The sequence below is a fragment of the Martes martes genome, assembly GCF_963455335.1.
Source record: "Martes martes genome assembly, chromosome: 10".
In the NCBI taxonomy this organism is placed as follows: domain Eukaryota; kingdom Metazoa; phylum Chordata; class Mammalia; order Carnivora; family Mustelidae; genus Martes; species Martes martes.
In genome coordinates this window covers 31,803,328-31,825,289 of record NC_137898.1, presented here as the reverse complement: position 1 = coordinate 31,825,289, position 21,962 = coordinate 31,803,328, and the positions used below count along the sequence as shown (strand labels likewise).

The 21,962-nt window shown below is 32.9% G+C and overlaps 1 protein-coding gene across 2 annotated transcripts in view; it reads left to right on the top strand.

The window, feature by feature from the left end:
• ELP4 (elongator acetyltransferase complex subunit 4) overlaps positions 1 to 21,962 on the top strand; it is a 247,570-nt gene that overhangs the window by 125,466 nt on the left and 100,142 nt on the right. For both annotated transcript variants that reach the window (XR_013967578.1, XM_080816975.1), the window contains exons 8-9: positions 353 to 461; positions 3,432 to 3,538. Coding sequence is in view for 1 of the 2 variants with exons in the window: in XM_080816975.1 (XP_080673101.1) it covers positions 353 to 461; positions 3,432 to 3,538 (216 nt within the window). In the remaining variant the exon portion in view is untranslated. The remainder of the gene's footprint in view (positions 1 to 352; positions 462 to 3,431; positions 3,539 to 21,962) is intronic.

Below are 21,962 nucleotides of genomic sequence, written 5' to 3'. Positions count from 1 at the left end.
CTGAATCCTGATGTCAGATTTTCCAATGGGTAAAGTAATTTGAAAAAGAATAGTGTATGAGGATAAAGGTAGCCTTGGCCCTTAAAACAGAATAAAAATAATCATTTATGCTCTCTACCAAAAATAAGGTATGTCCCCTCAGCTCTTCCAACTAGAATAGCATACCTACATGGGCAAGAATTTTCAATTAAGTACATATTTTCATCCAGTTTTCATCCTGTGGCAGCTTTGAATTATTCTTCTATGTTGATAGTTTGTCTCCTCTACCATTTTCACTGAGGTGGCATAATGGCACTGAATACATATTATGTTTTTAAACATAAAATGAGTGTTTTGTTTTCTTGTTTTACAGAATAAAGCAGTTATTGCCCGTGTTACAAACTTGTCAGATACAGTAGTTGGTCTGGAATCATTCATTGGTTCTGAGAGAGAAACCAACCCATTATATAAGGATTATCATGGTAAGCAGCACCTTTATAATGAGAAGAGAGTACCCTGGGTTGCCTCTAGGGTTACCTGGAAGCATTGTATCCAGTCATAATATCTACTGTCAAGTAGCATGAATTTTATTTTATGATACATCTGTTAAATGTTTTCCATTCCTGACCGTTCTTTCATGGCAGCTTATCACCAAACTACATTAAGACTATGGACTATGGTAACTGCTCGAAATAAGTCAAACCCATGTACTAAGGCATGGTTCAGTCAGAAAAAAAATTTATTGTCCCAGGGACTTAAAGCTGTCATGAAATTAGTTGTACTTATTAGCCATTTTGGAATAAATATCATATTAAGTCCATTAATAACAGCTTTGTATAGTGGTTTACACTTTACAAAGCCTACCTGTGTGATAAATAAAATTCATATTTATTATGTTTTAAAAGTCCTAGTCAGTCACATTTTCATGAAGTGAACATCTTTGATTATATTTGAACTTTGCTCATTTTGTTGTTTGAGTTTTGAGCAGATTTTATAATATTGCGATCCTAGTATAAATACAGGTCAACTAATCAGATTTTAATTATTTTTTGAAGTTCTAAGCAATATTTTGGTCATTTGGTTAATTTGGAGATTTTTTAAAAATAAAGATTCTTACATAGAATCATTGAAATAGGAAAGGTTTAATAATTTTGTACATCTCAGCTCTAAATAAAATACAGAATATGGTGAATGATTTTTACCTATTATACTGAATAAATATCAATTATTGCTGTTATTATTATTGTGGACCTACTATACTTCCATGGAAACCTCTAAAGACTGAATAGCTTATTTGAACCCTGCTAGAAGATTATATAAGATTGCGATTGCAGGACTATCACAAGTCCTGAATCTACAAAAAAAAAAAAAAAATTAGAAGATACTTTATATGATAACCACCATTGCTTTGAAGAGTCAGCATACAATCTTTTAAAAAATAATAGAACAGTATAATCTAACAATCAAGTATTTTTCGAAGGCTAGAAAATACAAGCTATGAACAAAAGCTACATAAAATAATTTACCTCGTGATTATTAATTTACATAACTGCGTATGCCCAGATTAGCCCTATGTATAATTATTTAATCCATTATTGTTACTATTATAGGAAGAGGACTATTAAGATTAAACTACTTTTTTAATTAGTTGTTAAACTGTAGTTGACATACCACATTGTATTAGTTTAAGGTGTGCAAAGTTATGATGTGATAGGTGTATGTATTGTGAAATGATTGCAAGAGTTAAGTTTCATTAACATGGATCACCACACATAGTTCACAATGATTTTTTTTTCCTAGTGACAAGAAGTCTAAGATCTCCTCTCTTAGCTACTTTCAAGTATACAACACATTATTTTTAAGCATAGTCACCATGCTGTACATTACATCCCTAGCACTTACTTGTTTCATAACTGGATGACTTTTTTTCATTTGTTTTTATTTCCACTTTCTTTTAAAACAACTCAAGTTAAATACTGCCTTAATAAATTATATCTGAGTATCATTTGTAAGTATTATGACGTAATAAATTTAGTAAATTGTTTTTTATATTCCAAGACCGTTATTTTGATTAAAACATTTCAAGGGTGAAAGGCCATGATGTTTTGTGCTGAAATCTCTGAATCGATAAATCATTATGAACAGATTAATGAGTGGCTTTGACAAGAAGTAACATTTCTGTTAATAAGAAGGGCCTGATAAACTGTAATCATTCATTGTGTAAGGCCTCCTGACTTAAGGGCTAAACCAGCACATACATACCAAGATAAAATGAGGAATGTGCAAGTGAAAGTCCGGTGTGCTCGTTTCTAATGTATTTTACTAAGTAGCTCTGTTTAAGATATTTTTAATCTGCATCTAAAAACTGTCTTCATAACATATTTTGCATTTTTTAAGTTTAATAAATTAAATCAGATATTTCAGTGAATTATTTTTGAAGGGACCATTTTGAAAGTTAAGAGCCTAGAGGTTTACCCTGTTAAGCTAAAATGAATACATACATTCCTATGCATTCAAACGCACACACAACTGTATACTAGAGAAACAGTTCTTTAAATAAGAAGCATCTCATTTGTTCAGATTTGGATTTGCTTTCTTCCCCCATGTACAGAGATCAATGTCTTTGGGACAATGATTTTTAAATAGGGGCTGAGTAAAGCAGAGAGATGCACTTCAGGCAGAGAGATGCACTGAAGAATCTTCCATGTCTTCATCTGTGGCAGATGACCCCGAGTTTAGTCAGAAACTGCATTAAGCTGCACAAAAGGCATCCAGTGCCCTTGTCAGAAGAAATTAGCAAGTGTTTCTACTGACAAGAGGCCAAAGCTCACGGTTTACCTAGCACTGTTACAAAGCTTATAACAGCTACATAAAGGTCTAACATGGCACAGAAATGAGTGTCTTGGGATGGCATAGGGGTTAAAGTTTGATCCTAGAGTATGCTCTGAAATGTAGTTTTCTTCAATGGTTTGCTCAAGTCATTAATAAGGTACAAAATGAAATACTTTTCATTAGTGCTTCACTGGTTATCAGTAACCCATAAGCCGTGTTTTGCTGGCTGCTTACTGGTGCATTTAATAAAATAAAGATCACTCAGTGGTGCCGTGGGCAGCATGCAAGGTGATAGCCATATTTGCTTACTGTAAATACAAGAGAAAATCACACACAAACCGGCTGTAGTTTTGACAAGTATTAAGATCCCTCTTTACATCTGTACTTCTGTACCAAAGTGCAATTAGTTTTCCTCGCACAAGGATTTCTGTTTATCTTATTCTGCTTGATTACTTGAGTATAATCACAGCATTTGCTTCATTGCTCCTGGTAGTAAGCTCCAGTTTTAAAAGGGGAGGATGCTTGTGTGTAAATTTACAGGATTCTGCTGTAAGACTCTTAATTTATGCATCTAAGACAGTGTTTTAAATTTTGTTTTCTTTTAATTTCCTTTTCACAAGGTTTGATTCATATCCGGCAGATTCCTCGGCTTAATAACTTGATTTATGATGTATCCGATGTCAAAGACTTAGCTTTTAAATTAAAAAGGAAGCTATTCACCATTGAGGTAAGAGAGAATTTTTGTATTTTAGTTCATGACTTGAGGTTAAATGGGGTATGTGTGTGTGTGTGTGTGTGTGTGTGTGTGTGTGTGTGTGTATATATATATATATATATATACATTTTTTTACTTTAATGAAATTCTTAGAAGATGTTTCCTGCTAATATTCTTAAGTTCTTTCGGTGTAACAGAATAATGTTTTTAGACTATCTTATTTTTTTCTCTTTTAGTGACATATCATTCGAGTATAGTAAAAAATGATTCTGTTTTAAGCGTCTATTCAAAGTAAGCTCCAAACTTACGTGATAAGTATGACATGCATATTTCCAAGGCTTTCAAAAGCATATTTAATTAAATGTTAATGATCTGTGATTATTTGTGTGTGGAGTGTGAATGCTACCCACAGTTGTGTATGGCTAAGAAAAGAGGATCCTTATCTACATTCTAAAAGCAGTTTTCTTTACTATTAGTGAATTCACCTTTCTGCTTTCCATGCTGAACAAAGCAAAATATAATTTACACCAGTGTCTTTAATCAAATTTTCTACAAAACTGAAACTTTTTTGGTGACCTTCATGCAAGCAGTAGTGACAGAAAGTAGTGGTACAAAAGATTTATTTCAACTTAATCTTGCTAAAGAGCAAATGAACATAGCACTATTAAGCAATTAGAGTTGATGTATTTATTAACGAAATAAATGCTCAGGGAGAGATGGCTTTTGGGTGATGTGATAGTTATCAGTATAGTCGGTGCAATTTTTTTAACAAAGACATAAAACAGCCAAGCAGCCTTGACAAACCATTTTGTTTAATCTCTTTTCAAATGAAAAGCTCTTAAGCAGGCCACTTGTCTTAACTGCTTGAAACCATAAAAAGAGAGAATTGCCACCAATAAATTAGCATATTTTTAACTTCATCACCAAATGATGGTCAATGTGGCTTGGCACTGCTTTGGTGTTTGGGACTTCACCCTTAAGTGACCACTTTGGCCCTTTTTTGACCCTCTGCCCTCTTTAGCCGGCCACTTGATAAGGTGACTTCATGGTTCTCTCTCTTTTTCTCTTTCCCTTCACATTTGCAAGTAGCACTAACCTATAAATCATTGTAAGGGCCCTATCCAGTGACAAATTAATGTGCCCTCCTCCTAATTAATGGTCATCAATGTCCTTAATTATCTAATCCTATTGAGAGCAGTTAATAGTTAATCAGGCAGCCAGTTCTTCAAGCAGGTCATCTCGGCAGGAGTGTTAGAAGTTTCTCATCTGGGGATACTCCCTTCAAAAGCCACTTAAAGCCAAAAGATCGAGAGTGTAAAAATACTGATTCTTGAGCTAATTTGCTTTAGTTCTCAGAAGAAACCATTGAAATGGAACCCAGCACTGTAATTGTTCAAACTTTGTTTCAGTTTTTCTGATACAATACTGAGAAATTTGCCATTATTATTTACCCATTTTAAGCGATATTTTGCTTAAAAATTTTGGAGGGACAAAGTTATAGTTAGTGTCACAAGAACGCATGCCTCATCGTTTCCTTTTAAGTTGAACTTATGTTTTTCATTAAAAATGTGGGGTTTTTTTCCTCTGCACGATGCCTTTCTTCCAAATGAGTGTTCTAACAACCAGGTCTAAGATATTGTGTCTATCATCATACACACTGACCAAGCAGATTCCCTAGTGAAAATCCTGTTGCACCCAGAGAAAAAAGTAGCACTGTAGTGTGAATCATGTTTATTCTCTCTCACTCTCTCTTTCCCACACATGCACACAACACGTATATGCACACACACGCTGAGTCTTATTTTGGGCATGAGGGGATAGAAATAAAGGACTAAATAATGTCAAGTGGGACCTCTCCTTTGAGTGAACTTAGGTTCTAGTAGTCACTACACTTTACCACTGGAGCTGACGTGACATCTTTTATAAAACACATAGGTTTCTGTTCCATTTCCTCTCTTCTATTCCCAACATTCTAACCTAAGAGAACAATTATAATTGATCACCTGTGATTTGGAAGAAATATTTGAAAACAAAACACAAATAGGTGGTTGGTTTTTAAAAAGTTAATATTTAATACAGTTGCTCAAATCCTTTACCTTTTTGGCTTATAACTTTCATCTTTTTTTATACATAGAAATATAGTTGCAGCACATTCCAAATAATTTATTCACTCATGCCATAAAATTCAATTTGGTGTTTAAGAATGAAACAAACCTAACAGAAACATAAATAGGTGTAATTATAACAAGATAAAATCATGTGGTTCACATAAGACTAAATGATTTAAATACAGCATTGTACCTTATAAAATACATAACCAAACAGATAGCAAGTCTTTGGTGATATATTGTAGAAATTGGAAACAAGAGGATTCCTTTTTTAGGAGAAAATATATCTATCAAGTGACATTGTTTTAATATGCACAACAAATTTTTTTAAACTGATACTAAAAAATAATAATAAAATGTGTACTCTACTAGTCTATAAAGTATGAGATTCTAATATAGCAGACATTGAATCTTCGTTTTACTTTCAGAAGTGAAAGGTGGTTTAGCAGGGAAAGCAGATATGTTTTCTGATTCCGTACAGGTAGATTTGTTACATGGCGGAATTTTCTTATCAGTCACATAGTCTCAAAGTTGGCATGTTTGGAAACAAGGAGCAAAAAAAGTCCAGGAAAATACCTTCATTTCTATTTTTAGGGTACCCTTTCTTTGATTTTTTAAATACTCTTTTTTATAGACGAAAACTAAATTTTTATTTATTTATTTATTTATTTTTTTACTAACAGCCACCAAGGTCCTCTAACAAGTAGAGCAGCTTTTAACAGTGGTCTTTAATTTTTCTGAGTGATTTGGAAAAGGCAAAAGAATATTTCTCTCTTCTTGGACTGTGTATTGGTATTATTCAGATTCAAGTGGAAGCATTTATCTAATCACACTAAATTTTTACTAATACCTAGTGTTCGTCAGCTATGAAGCTCTATAAATTCGCCCCTCTACAAAAACTGTAGCAGAATCATATCTATAGTAATGACACTAAAATCCTGGCATGCATTCTGGATAGGTAAAAGAGAAAATTTAAGGTTGATTCAGTCTGGCTTCAGGTAAAAAAAAAAAAATAGCTTTCCAGTTCTTTAAAAATTTATAATCCTTATAAACTGTACATGGTAACTCTCTAGCATATTTGATTAACCGTGACATACTACTTATTCCTTGGCCTTACCACATAATCTTTATTCAATCATAGCAAGATTTATTAAGCCGTTATTGTGTACCAGGCCCTCTACTGGCTTATTTATACTTACTATATAGTAATTGAATATTTTATAACAAAAGGCTTTACTAAGATATAATAATAGACTCAATATATAGAAACTATGTCTTTTTCATCTTCCTATCTATCCCAGAACTAAGAACAGAACATACACTTAGCAGGTATAAAATCTTGCTGAAATACATATATGGATAGATAAGTTACAGCATCTGAAAAATTGTCCAAACAGTACAGCTATAGGTATTATATAAACTCCACCGGGCAAGTGATAAACATTACCTTCTCCATTAAGTTCCTTTTGAAATATAACTTGGGTACATAGCTTCACTTCCAAGCTGAAATAACTACTTAGACTTTTTTTTTTTTTTTTTTTTTTCAGTTCTGTAATTTTTGCTTCTCTGATGTTGGGATCATCATTAACCAGTTTTTTTTTTTATACTAGTCATTATGATGTAATTGTAATATCTAAACAAGTAAGATTTGATAGGATTTGAAATGTGGCTTCATTTAATTTGATGATATCATAACAGCAAATTTTCAAAAATAAGGATAAACAATACGTACATAGGTTTTAATTGGTCCAAAAATAGTAATTATTATAAATAGTTTATTTATGTGGGTTTTGCACATTAAATGAATATTGAGAGTCCAGAAAATCAAAGTAGATTACGTTTACTCAAGATTTTCTTTAATATTTTGCCCCTAATTCAGAACACAGGACTCCAGTACCTCTCCAGTCATCAAAAACTTTCTCACAGAAGAACTGATAAACCACTATTTATTAAGTAACAACTATTTTTGGCACAACTGTTTTGACAACTATTTTTACTTAGAAAACTCCTTCTTAGGTATTAAGACCAAAATATTATATGCTATCAGTATAAATCAGCTTTATATAGTACTACAATATACTTGATATGATTCAGTAGAATTATCTGAAATTTTTACATATTGTAAAACCATAAACTCTTGTAGTCACTATGACAATGTTGGACAATGTAGAGTTGCATGATATCTTTGGTCCTAGGTTTCCTTACTTGCCTACATTTTGTACCAATAGTTTTTCCAGTTTTAAATGGGAAGTAGAAAGGGGCCTGTTCACTATAGCTAGAGGTACAGGAGAGGATTGGTTAACTTACTTGTCAATAAACAGTTATGACACTAAAAAGAAAAATAACGGAAACATAAATGTCTGACTCAAGAGCATTAAGTCATAGCACGAGGGAACATATAGTCCAATATACCTATTCTGATAATGATACCCTCTACAAATACTGCAATATTCAATTCCCAGATATACTGCAGTTAGCAAAAGAAAATCAAAGTGGAACATATGCATCTGTTCATACAGATCAAATCACTTGTCAAAAGTAAATTCAAATTAGCATTCTTTAACAATGGAAATGTCATTTTGTACATGTTTACATCTTAATATATTCATTATATCACCATCCCCATATTTACAGTTTAATTCCTAAGTAAGGTAGACATCCAGTAAGGTCATACAGGTTTCACGGACTCTCCAGAAGTTGGTAAGACTGTGCTCTTTTATATTTCACATGTCGTAGTGAGCCTATCAAAAGTGCATACCACCTTAAGGGGAACACAGTTTTGAGACTCTGTCTAATCCTATTTCTTCCCACACTGGAATCTTAATTAGAAGAGATAAGAAAAAAAAAACACATCATTTAACTAAATTATTGTCTTGAATCTGTAGCAAAAGGTATAATCCGCAATTGGGCCAATTAGTGAACCCCATAGTTAGCTCTGCTGCAGTGACCAACTTGATTAGATCTGACACCACCCTGGTTCTCACTGTTGTTTTGCCAGGTATGATGGTCAGACTTCAAAGAGCTGGAGGCATCAGCAGGGCAAGGTTTGGAGGCCAGCTTAGGTCCGGTTGTTAATCTCTCTACTAAAACCACAGCAGCTCTCACACAAAACAAGCTTACACGACACAATCATGCGGTATTAAAGTTAGGGTTGAGTCATGCCAATTTGCCTTTGATTTTTTGATGATTGACCAAAGATGGCTACATGACTAGACACATGCTAGAAGTATACTGATTAGGTAAGTTCCCAAAATATTTGAAGCATTTTTTTAACTTCCTATATAAATGTTGGGAAACTTTATCCACTTTGATCAAACTTCCGAAGTAATAGTACTGTATCAGAGGGAAAATGAATATTTCTTACTGGCAGCCTGAATCCCAAACTTTTCACTTACCACTTCATAAAAATTAGTGTTTACATTAATAACTCCTTAAGGAGAATGTAAAAGGAAATTCTAAGTGGTAAGCTTTTTAAAAATCTATTAAGCGCATTAAAAGAAAAAACATTTTTCCCTGAGTCATTTTTGTTCACTGACAATTTTTCTGAAATTTCTTTATAATTATTTTCCACTTAAATGTTGAGTAAAGTGCCCTTCCAGGATGTGATTGCATAAGTGTTCTTTTCTCTGCATTCTGATTTGTTGGAATATTGCAGTAATAGTGACATGTTTCCATTCTGAGAAAAGCCTAAGGCTGCTTTAGTATTATTCCGAATGATTGAAGCTGCCATCTTGCTGACTTTCCCTTAGGCAGCATAGGGCCTGTGTGCTTTTGTGTTCATTTCACATGCTTCCTGTGAGTTGGGCTAGCAGAACATCATTGCTTCATTTGGCAAGGAAGAGTAAATTCATATTTGGCTATTATAGGTTTTAAAGTTTCTGTATGGTCATCAACACCTGAGATATTAAACTTAAATATTGTTACATCCAATAAATCACATCAAATAAATCCTCTTTCTTTGAGAAGTATTTTAAATTATTTTATGACACCTTGACTGTGAATAATTTTTATATAAAAATGGTCATTTTATAAATTGAACTTAGAATCTAATGGTTCACATTGCACAAATTTTTATACTAAGTCATACTACATGTTAGGAATATGGTCAGCAAGGTGGTGACAAAGCAAAAGTCTGATATTTAGAATCTTGCTACATAGTTTTCAGTCCATGAGTCTGTTAAAGATTCTGTGGTACCTACGGTCCAGCAGTCTCACTTTTGAGATTAGGATGGTATAGATTCGGCATCGTCTAAGAATAGATACAAAGAGGAAAAAAATCTCTGTCTTCTATCCTGAATTTTACAGATACAAACACTTCTGTATGTATTCTATTGTATGGCTCCAGGAAAACCATATTGCAGTATTTCAAGGATTTTCTTAAAGCATTTGTAGAACTGCTGTAGCAGAACTCACCCAGTTTATATGGTATTCCCTAAACCACTACCCACCACAATGTGCTATTTATGGTGTCTGAGGAAGATTGAAAAACAGAAAACAAAAAATAATGACAAATCATGGCTACCCCATTTCAACAGGTAGAAGGTGAGAACATGTATTTTACTAATATAACCTCCAAAATGCCTAGAAGAGAAAGGACATATTCTAGAGCTTAATAAATATGGTATCCATGAGCTTTGTGATTAATATACTTAACTTTGGGGATACTTTTGTACCCAAAATATCTTTAGTCCTTCGTCAAGATATTTGCACAGCATATGTCCAGAATGTTCATCCCTCCATCCTTTCATGGCTTTTTCTTGTCATTGGATCACAGGTTAAATATCTCAGTCTCCTTAGAGAGATCTTTCCTGACTGGCCCATTTGAAGTATTCACTCCATTATCTGCTCTCACATACCCTATTTTAATTCTCAGTGTAGCATGTATTACTACAATTAATTATCAGTTAGTTTGTTATTTTTCAACATGATTCAGCCTTTTTTGCTGTAAGCTTCACAAGAGTAGGAACATAGTTTGTCTTTTTTGTGGCAAAATCCCAAGCACACGTGGGAGGTGTTCCACAAATATTGGTTAAATTGTTAAAGTACTATTTTTAGAGTAATTCATGTCTACCGTTAAGTATATTTTAAAAAAACATGTATCGAGTATCTCATTTATTCTAGGCATTGTGTTGGGTGCTTTCACATACACTACCATATCTAACTCTTATTTGACACTCACAGGTGCCCTTGCCATTGGCATTAGTACACACATTGTAATGTGAGGAAGTGTAAGGAGTTACGTGACCTTCCCAAAGTCATAGAACTAGCATTAAATCCAGATCTTTTAACACCATGTACAGATTTACACTGGAAAGTTAACATGTTCAGGAGCTCTGTTAATTATTATTGATTTTAAAATAATAAGTTTTATTGACTCTTTAGCACGGTCCTAGGACTACCACAAGTGCTTTCTAGGCATTGCTCAGAGATCTCACAACTACTGTATACCACAAGTATCTACATTTTATAATTGAGGAAACTTAAGGTTCAAAGAGATCAAGTAACCTAACTTATCCAAGGTCAGAGTTAATAACTGACAGAAATGACACTTCTACCAGAGCCTTGGCTCTGAAACAACAACTACTCACCACGCCCCACGATGCCCTGCCATCCCATCTTCAGTGCATGAGCCAGAAAGCCTCTGCCGTGAGACATAAAGAAGAACAAAAATATACACACACATTGGTATATAATCTTTTAACATTCATGTTAAAAATTCTTGTGCCCCTAGCATTTCTACTCTATTTTTATAAAATACCTTATAAAATTCAGAATGAATTAACCATAAATTCTCCCTTATATAACATTAGGATTGCAAGATTGTTCTTTTCCTTATTTTTTTTTTTTACTGATTTCTGGTATTTGGTAGGTATTTTTTAATAGAAAAATTAATTTGCAAAACTATAAAGCCATTCCCTAAAGCACTAACCACTTCTGTGGAATTTCTAGATCTTAGCTACATAATGTGGGGAAAATATTCTATACAAAGAAACAGGGTTCCCTTGCTTTGGTTCACTATTTTGATATGGTTCAGAAGTACCAAAACTTAGTTTCAGTGTATTATTATTGTATTATTGTGTTCACTTGCATTCAACATGCAGGTATTTTTGCAAATACTAATTTGCTCATAGTTACCATGTTGTTATATTTTTTCTGAATTATTTCACATATATAATCTTTGAAGCATCATCTTGTGAGATAATTAAGGCATATATAATTTATAAGGTAGTAAGATAACAAACTCAGTCTTCTAAAATTTCTTTTTTTGCCTCCTTTTTAATCATAACTTGGTCTAATGAAGGTTTAATCCATTCATATTAATACCTATTTCTTTATCTATTACAAATGTTTCATTTACTAGAAGTACTTCAAATACCATCTTTAAGGAAAGTTAAGCAATAAATCTCATGATTGCAAAATATTTCCCTTTTTTATTGATCAATATTACTAAAAAAGTCTCTACAGTTTAGTATAAGAAATGTTCCTCATGGGGAGCCTGGGTGGCTCAGTGGTTTAAAGCCTCTGCCTTCAGCTCAGGTCATGATCTCAGGGTCCTGGGATCGAGCCCTGCATCGGGCTCTCTGCTCAGCAGGGAGCCTACCTCCCCCTCTCTCTCTGCCTGCCTCTCTGCCTACTTGTGATTTCTGTCAAGTAAATAAATAAAATCTTTTTTAAAAAATGTTTCTCATTAAGGAAATATGAGATTAAATATAAATTTTTAGTTTTTACAAGATAGAACTTTTAAGAGACTAATTAAGAGAAACTGAGGTGTAATGGAAATGCTTTTAGCCATGAAACTAGTAAAGCAGTTCTCTTATTTAAGTAGAAATTAAAATTTCATCAGAGTTATTACTGTCATAACTCCATGCCACAGTGGACATTTCATAGAGTAGCTGGTTCAGGTTCTTTGTATCTGGTCTAGTGAAGTTCACTGAACTGTTTTGTCAGGTGCTGTCAAGTCAGCCCACCATTGTTGGAGAGCATCGGACTAAATCATTTTGTCATGAGCCTTCCAGAAATAAGATACTTAATATGAATGGTTTAATGAAATTGAGTATTTGGTTTCATTTTTTTGTGAGACTGTCAAAAATATATTGCACTCATTCAAAAATTTTTGAGTAAATCAGTGGTAATATCTGACCCTATACTTCATTGAAATTTTGCTTTAAATATCTTTACTTAATATAACTTTTGGAATGTATTTGAGTATTTGAGCATGTTTTGTTGGATATGTGATTATTCCCTAAACATTTCTAAGTTGTGAAAATTCCAGGGAAGAGGTGTCTTTTACTAAGATTAAATTTTTCTATTATAAAATGAACATAGTGCCAAGTTTGAAATAACTATTTTTGTTTCCAAAGGCTATTTTATTAAAAATGAAGCTGTATTTTATTACATTTTTAATGTGTTAATGAATTATTTTATGTGAGTTCTAAATATTTAATTCTTCCATGATTGGAAAAAAAGTTTATCCTTCTAGTCAATAGTCATTAAAAAGCATTATTATAATGGAGACTATTAAATGCCTCAAATTTTATATATATATATTTTTTTTTCAATAGGGAGATGTGTTGTTGATATATCCGCTCAACAACCTAAGAAATATTTTACCAGCTTATACTGTAGCTACGGTGTAGCATTGAAAACCGTTGTCACAAAAAGCCTCTTGGTGCAATTAAAGGTCACTTGTACATATTGTAATAGGCTACTCATTTACAAGATCTTTGTTAAGGGTCAGTGCTATAGCATGAAATGGATTGCCCTTGTTGAGCCTGTAAATAAATGGGTCAACTTCTCTTGCATTCAGTGGGCAAAGGGAAAAGCTAACACAATGCTAGTTTATTAATATTTTTACAAACAGATTGCTAAGATACTGAGCAAAACCAAATGCACTAGTGCTATATTCTTGATATAATTATAGAAAATTACTAAAACATGTAGCTAGTTTTTAAGGAAACCTGCTCATACACATAAGCACACAGTTGTTTAGATACCTGGATCACATCCAGGTATAGAAAAGCATAGCACAGCGGTAGTGTTCAAATGTTCTTTACCATAAAGCTAGCATGTTTTTAAATGCCTAGGATGTATATACTCCATTTTTTCTGTATTGAAATCCAAAATTTATAAGGGATAGGTAGGAAAAAGTAATCAAACTAGACAGTGATTTATTTTCATTACTTTTCAGAGCCTTGCCAATGAGCTGAGGGAGACAAATGGTGGTGCAGATAAAGTATTAGGAATGATCTGTGCTGAATGAATTCATTCACTGGATTTTTCAATAAATTAAGATTTTAGGATAAAAATGAAACTAGTGATTAAAATATTTTGTACCTTACAGTAATTTTAATACATTTAGATTTTATGTTTTATATGTATACACACATACACATACACACACAAATACAAGAGGTGTATATCATTTTTTGTTCTCAAAATCAAATTAGTAATAAATTTATCCAGCACTTTCTAGATTCTTTCCTCTGAATTTGGCCATTCAGATACACAACTATACACCCCTAATTGTTTTGGAGTTTGCTGGGTACTATCGAAAAATTTAAATTTGTAGCCAGTGCCAAATCAAATCTGGGTCAGACGAAAGTAATTTAATAATGGGTTTGAGTCAAGAATCAAATAAATAATGATAAATTACCCTTCAAAAACCTGTAGAACTGATTTTTATAGAAAAATACTAAGGCCATGGGGCACCTGGGTGGCTCAGTGGGTTAAAGCCTCTGCCTTCGGCTCAGGTCATGATCCCAGGGTCCTGGGATCGAGCCCCACATCAGGCTCTCTGCTCATTGGGGAGCCCGCTTCCTCCTTTCTCTGTCTCTGCCTGCCTCTCTGCCTACTTGTCTGTCAAAGAAATAAATAAATAAAATCTTTTTTTAAAAAAATACTAAGGCCGGTCATTAAGGGCAAACATGATGTAAGCAGCCGAGAATATCCCTGATCTAAGTAATCTCTGCTTGTTGTTTAGCTCTCGACTGTCCACTTTTCACAATGTTTTGTTTGGCTTTACTGCCATACTTCTTTAGCATAGTGAAAACATCATGATCGTGCTTAAGCCTCTTACATAAAATACCAAAGCTTTGGGAAAACATGGTTCATTTAAGGGCATAAATGCTTTAACCTTATGTCTGTTTTACTCATCACCATATTCCCCTCTTCCTAGTTCAGTGCCTGATCATGTATATGCTCAAAAAATATTGAATGAATGAATGAATGAGTGAATGTCCTCTTGACAGTGCTCAAAACATATTTGCATGACTATAAAATCTCACCATTTATGAGGCATCTGGGTGGCTCAATCAGTCAAGCAGCTGCTTTCTGCACAGGTCATGATCCCAGGGTCCTGGGATCGAGTCCCACATTGGGCTCCCTGCTCAGCAGGGAGTCTGCTTCTTGCTCATGCTCACTCTCGGTCTCTCTCTCTCTTAAATAAATAAAATCTTTAAAAAATAAAAATAAATAATAAAATCTCACCATTTCAGATTATATGCAATAGTCTGATAATGCTAATACAGTTTGCATAAATGGTTAATCTACTTCTAAGGTCTCAAATAAATGAAATAACCTTCAAAACAGCAGCTGATCCATTTGCAACAATATGGATGGACCTACAAGGCATTATGTTAATGAAATAAGTGTGAGAAAATCAAATACCATATGATTTCACTTATATGTGGAATCTAAAAAACAAAACAAATAAACAAAACAAAATGTAGACTCCTAGATACAAGAAAAAAACTGTTGGTTATCAGACGGGGGAGGGTTGGGAGAGCAGGAGAAGTAGGGAAAGGGGATTAGGAGGTACAGACTTCCAGTTATAAAAAGAAAGAAATCGTGGGGTTATAATGTACAGCATAGGAACAGAGTCCCTAATACAATAACTTTGTTCGGTGACAGAGGGTAACTAGACATCATGGGGATCATTTCATAATGTATAAAAATATCTAATCACAATGATGTACACCTGAAACTAGTAGGATATTGTGTACCAGTCATACTTCAACAAAAAATTATTTCAAAATCAGCTAATAATACGATGAACCATTATTACCGAAATGAAGTCAAGCTGTACTCTCCAGAATTATCAGATAGAAAGTGAGGAAATACATAATTTTTAGTTACCAAAAAGTGATTGATACTCTATTTGAATCATTACTTCCTTACTGTCATTTTATTGCCATTTGAAAATTATTTTGAATGCTTCATCTTAAAAGATTTTATAATAAATTTTCCAAATTTGTAAAGTTGCCCAGAGCTGACAGGAATCAGTTCGGATTCTTGGGTTTAAAGTACCTATACCTTCTAATCCCCTTTGACCCAGTAATTACCTGTTAATATCCCTGGTCTTCTTGGGCCAGTGGAGTGGATTTTATTGCCTATATGGATTTTAAAAGAAAAATATTACAAAAGATTCATGAGACTCAGGAGTTAAGCATGAAATAATTATGTACAATAGAAAATAAATACAACATTTTGGTTAAGTTCAGATTTAAATGCACATTGGTAATAAGGCAGCTAATATCACTTCTGTAATAATAAATCATCAGAAATATCATTATTGAAGAATGATCCCACTGATCTCTTTGTACACATAGAGCTGACAAGTCCCAACCTAATTCTTTGGTTTGGCTTCTTAAGAATTTCCTCCTGGAAAACCATTCTGGCCCAGATAGAAATTTAAGGACAATTATATTCAGAAGAAAATCTTCTACAGTGCATAATTTATAGCTGAATGCATTTCCTTCATAGGTCCTATTGACTTAATTTGTAATTTGCTCAAGAAACAGAAAGAGTACATGTAAAGATATTTTGGAAGTGTGATATACTCTTCATAGTACCATAAATATGAGCCATTTCTTTGCTTTAGCACTCAAATATTATAACATTCCCATCATTTTATTGGAAAGATTCTTACGGTTTGGTTCACGTAAAAATACCTAAGTAAAAACAATATTAAGCCAACTTTGCCCCTGATGCTTTAAAGCATGAAGTTCACAGACTATGACCCATGGGCCAAATCCAGCCTCACTGTTTTTTTTAAATAAACTTTGATTGGAACACAGCCAGGTCTATTTGTTTATGAATTGTCTATGGCTGCTTTCACACTGCATCACTAAGCTGACATCTTATGGCACGCAAGGCCAAAAAACATTTACTACCTGGTCATTTACAGAGAAAGTTTGCTATAAATAAGAACCGCTACTTTAGAACACTACATAATTTAAACAAAACTTACTGAAAGAGCTGTCATTTAGAGGATATGATTGATAGTCTTTAAATTATGCTTTGAGTAATAATAAACTCATATAATCACTTGATGTGCAGTTTGCACTTTCTGAATTAATAATGCAGGTGTGTCTCTTTGAGAAAATAACCTAGATTTCTTAAAATGCTAAAATCAGAAGGGAGCTTATAGTGCTTCAAGGCCAGCTTCTTATTGTAGGCATATATTTTCTCACCCAGCCTCTCTGTATTCATGAGGAACCCACTTTTTTAGAGACACCCCGTTTCATTCTCTACCAAGTACAGCTGCTAGAACATTCTTTCAGATGCTAAAGCAACTTCCCACCCATCACATTAGTACTAACTGTGTTTTCTGAAGCCACACATTAATTGCTATTTTGAGCTTCCTAATAAACACCTAATATATGAGAAACAATTATGATTTACATGTACATCTTCTTATTTTTCCTTAGATTTTGTATTTCTTTTACAAAACATTATAAATTAAATTAACCATCTTATGCCATTTATGTACATTTAACTCAGAATCTTAAACATGAAGCACATATAATCTTTAGAGTATCCTTTAAAGGAAACTTTTATTTTTTGTTTTTAAATAAGGTGTTAATAGACTTGAATTCTGAGGCTAAAAAGTCTTCATGAATTACAGGTCCATGAAATTTAAATATTAAAAATCAGTATTTTTGTTTTTAGCATGTTTGAATTCACAAATGAGCTTCAGATGATTAAAAGGGAGAAAATCAACACTAAGTGTGATTTTTCAAATTTATTGTAATCTATTTAAGATTATTTTACCATAAGTAAATTAATCAAAATATAGCATTAAACTTTTAATGACTGAATAATAGGAAGCATAACGATATATTTCTAACAAGTTTTGATTTTATCAGTAGAAGTATACCAAAGAAAGATTAGCTGCTCATTATCCACACTGTAATTGATAGCCATGTTAAAACAGAAGGCTTGAGTGGCTGCTATGGATCAAGAATTCTTGCTTATTTTTCACTTCATTTTTTTTTAAACTATAGGAATTTCTTAAGCAAGGAAATAAGAGCACGTTAAAGCTTAAAATATAAATATATTCAAAGTAACTTGGGGGCTGGTCAGAATATTTTTAGGCTGTGTGAGACTTGAGTTGGAATCTTCTGCCATTTTAGTTAGAAAATTTAAACATGTGAGGACAGTTTTACTCAAAATTGCTTTTAATGCCTACTATTATTTTCTAAATAATTAAGTAAAGATTAATGTCTTTGGCCTTTGTAAATTGCTTTAAAATTAGCTAAAACCAATCCTTCTCAAAGGTGTTTATAATGTAGAATAGAAAAGAAGATTGCATGAAACCACACAAAAAGGACTCAACTTAGTGTTTTCAGCCTAATAAAAATGTTGTAAAAATACTTGTAAGCTTGAAAATCACACTAGCTATTCTTGTTTCAAATTCTGTTTAATATATTGTTCTGTATGATTTTATAATAAACAGATTACTCCTTGAACAGGAATTAAGAATAAAGCTGCCAGGAAGGGGTTTTGTTGTCAGAGTAGTTCCCGCCTCATGTTTTGTAAGAGATTTCATGGTCCCATTGTAAAGAGTAGATGATTTAAAACGTGTTCCCAAGATAAACTTTCCCATTGTCATTAATGAGGATGGATAATACTGAGTGACAAGTGCATTAGGAATGACACAGAAAGAGCTGTTAGATTTGTCAGAGCATATCACTTCAGGCAGTGACACTTGAGGACATTCTTTTTGTGGATATTCAGTTGGGTTGGGTGGGGGGGGTTTAAAGATACCAAAGTTTGTGTTTGCTAATAGAATAATATATTTTACAATTTATAAATGTATATTCTCCAGTGTTTAGAAAATATTTGGAAGGATCTTTGCATTAAGTTCTTCCACATTCTAAGTTTATGCCCTTAGCATATCCTGATTTCTTCCTAAGAAAGTCATCAAATTATGTAACAGTTAAATGTTAATATATTTCCACAAAACCCATTTTTCTCTTAAAAAGTCTGATTTCTTAGAATTTTCAACTGAAAGAGAGTAAAAATTATGTAAATTTTTAGAAAGATCTCACTGTCTTAATCCTGTATCTAAGAGGGGCCTCTTTATTCTGCATCTCAGTGAGAATAAAGATTTTGAAACAAGAGAATACATGTAATTTATATTGTCTTTCTAAAAATTTATTACTTTAGGGGAACATGTTTTAAATATGAATCATTGAACAATTAATAATGTATGACTTTTCTATTTAAAGTGTTTCCAAACTGTAATATGCCTCTCTCAATTTCTATTTGGAACGTGCAATTGGCCACTTTTTCGCCTTGATTCATCTTTCGTGCTGCCAACCAAATTTTGTCTCTGTATACCTTTTTGACACTAATAATGACTGAGTCTCTGTTCATTTGAGTTCAAGATTTCCCAAGCGGCATTTTGGAACTAGGATAAACTATCTATCATGATTGCATACCACTAATCTGTCTCAACCAAACCACTCTATGACTGAAATTATATTTGACAGTTCACCTCTTCTTGATGAGCCTGAGGTGAACATAGCTACAGACCATCCCTGGGAGGACATGGCAACTACTCCATATGCTAGGGAGGGTCCTTTTATTTGTGAAACAAGACTTAAACTATGCCTGTAGCAGAAGGGAGATATTTCTCTTTCTTTCTCTAATTTTTCCAATTTTCATTGGGATTGCTTTCATACTACAAATATTTTTTTAACCCAAAATTATTTGGTGAACATTTTCCACCCTTACAAGTACTACCTATAGGTTAGCTTCACATGAAGTTAAAAATTATGGTCATTAAAAAAACATATTTGTGCTTCCTGAAATGTTCTCTTATCTATATATCACAATCGTCAAAATCCAAATTTTCCTTTAAAATCAGAAATTATCCAATATTTTGAGATGATGGACAAGGAGATGTTAAAGGGCTTACTATTAATATCTTAGAGAAATGAGAAATCTAAAGTAATTTTCAAGAATGTATATAGAGGGTTTAATCATTAGGCTAGTTTTAACAACAAACATGCAGAACAAAGTGAATATGAGGTTTAAATTGTAAAAGAAAAGATTGAGATGATTTAAACAAAGGCATTTGGATATTAAAATGGTTTTTCAAAGACCACATATAGAAGTTGTGATAAAATGCTATCTTTTTTAACCCGTCCTGGATTGTCGAAATGTGACTCTATCTAAAGATACTCAGATGGCCTACAAAGTTTGACTAATTAGCTTATCAGAGCAATCACTTAATAAGTTTATTCCTAATTGCCTATTATTTTTAATTAAAGTTTATTATTCCCTTGCAAAGATTCCTTTTAATAAGGGCAATTTTTTCTATAATCTTATGAAGTGGGAATATAATCACAATGTGTTGCACAGAGCCTTTCTAAAGTAACATGTCAAATAACCATCAACTTTATTTGGATATTTTTATAAATGTTCTAGTATTACATAATTATTTAGTCAATATAGTCAATGAAACACTTATATTTTTAATGCAATATAAATTATTTTTAACAAATATAAAATTTATTTTTTATTATTTTCTATAGTGTTTTTATTTCAACTAATACAAGTTGAAATAAAAACACTTTACAAATGAGTCATATGAGATTTCAGTAACATCACCTAAAGTAAGTATCCTGAAAAAAGTGTCAAAGTAAACTGTTTATCTATTTCCACATTTGCTTAAAAGATTTTATTTATTTATTTGACAGACAAATATCACAAGTAGGCAGAGAGGCAGGCGTTGGGGGGACGGGGTTTGTGGGGTGGGAAGCAGGCTCCTTGCCGAGCAGGGAGCCCCATGCAGGGCTTTATCCCAGGACCCTGAGACCATGACCTGAGCCGAAGCCAGAGGCTTTAACCACTGAGCCACCCAGGTGCCCCTATTTCCACATTTTTAATTTCAACTGTGTAATTTCTACCAGTGAGCTGCATAATACATTTTATGACATGTATTTCTGAAGAAAAGGGAGTACTATCAAAGTAATTAATAAACTATATACTTTATTTCAAAGCAATAAAATGAAAAAAGTCTAACTTATATAGCAATTCTAATGGTAGGCAGCCTTAATTTTTGTTGAATTTTAACTTAGGCAGTAAAAGCTGTGATCCATTCATCTTATCATACCCACTTACTCCTCCCATCTAATTATATGATCATTAAATGTACTTTTTTATTATAGGATGCATCTGCACATTTTTTTAAATAAAATTGCTTCCATTTTTCCCACAAGCATCTATTTTCTAATCAGAAAAGTTGATACTACATTGCTTTACAGTAAATATTCAAAAATTTAAAAATGGTAATTATTGAATAGTTATGATCTGAAAAAGTAATTGCTGCATTTGGAAAGCAGAATGGATATTTTAAATTTAGAAAACAAGCAAATTGAAATGTTTTGTGTAATATTTAAATAATTATGCTTTTTGTTTTGGGTTTTAATATAACCTTTTTTTCAACATTTTTTAAAAAATATACTTATATGCCTAAGCATGGTACATCATGAATCTTATTAAAAATATGACAAGAAAAGAAAATAAAATGTTCTTTCCTCTTAGTAAATGTGATATAAAATTATCCTGAAAAAAGTCTTAATACCATCATATAAGATAAAATTATTGTGCCTACAGACGATTTTTAATTAAATGATTGACAACACTCAGGTCGCTTGTTTGTATCAAGAAGGAATAGTCCCTGCCCACTACAATAATTCCCTTATCTTTGCTTTAAAAGTTGGGGTGAGATTTACTTTGGGGCCATGTGCTGTGTGTGTGTGTGTGTGTGTGTCTGTGTGTGTGTGTAAGAGTTCCATAGAGAGAAATGTGAGAAGTTCTGTGAGATTTTTAGTATCTTAACCTAGGATGAAATGTTTGTTATTTCAATATAATGTGCATGCTGAGTCACTTGAAGTTTCAAGGACTTACTATGTGAGAGCCAGATTAACTGTAGATTTTTATTAATTCATTCAGTAAATATTTATGGAGGTGCTTTTAGGTAAATTTTTAATCTAGTCCAGTGCTTGCCTCTGGCAACCTCTCTAGCCCATCTCCCT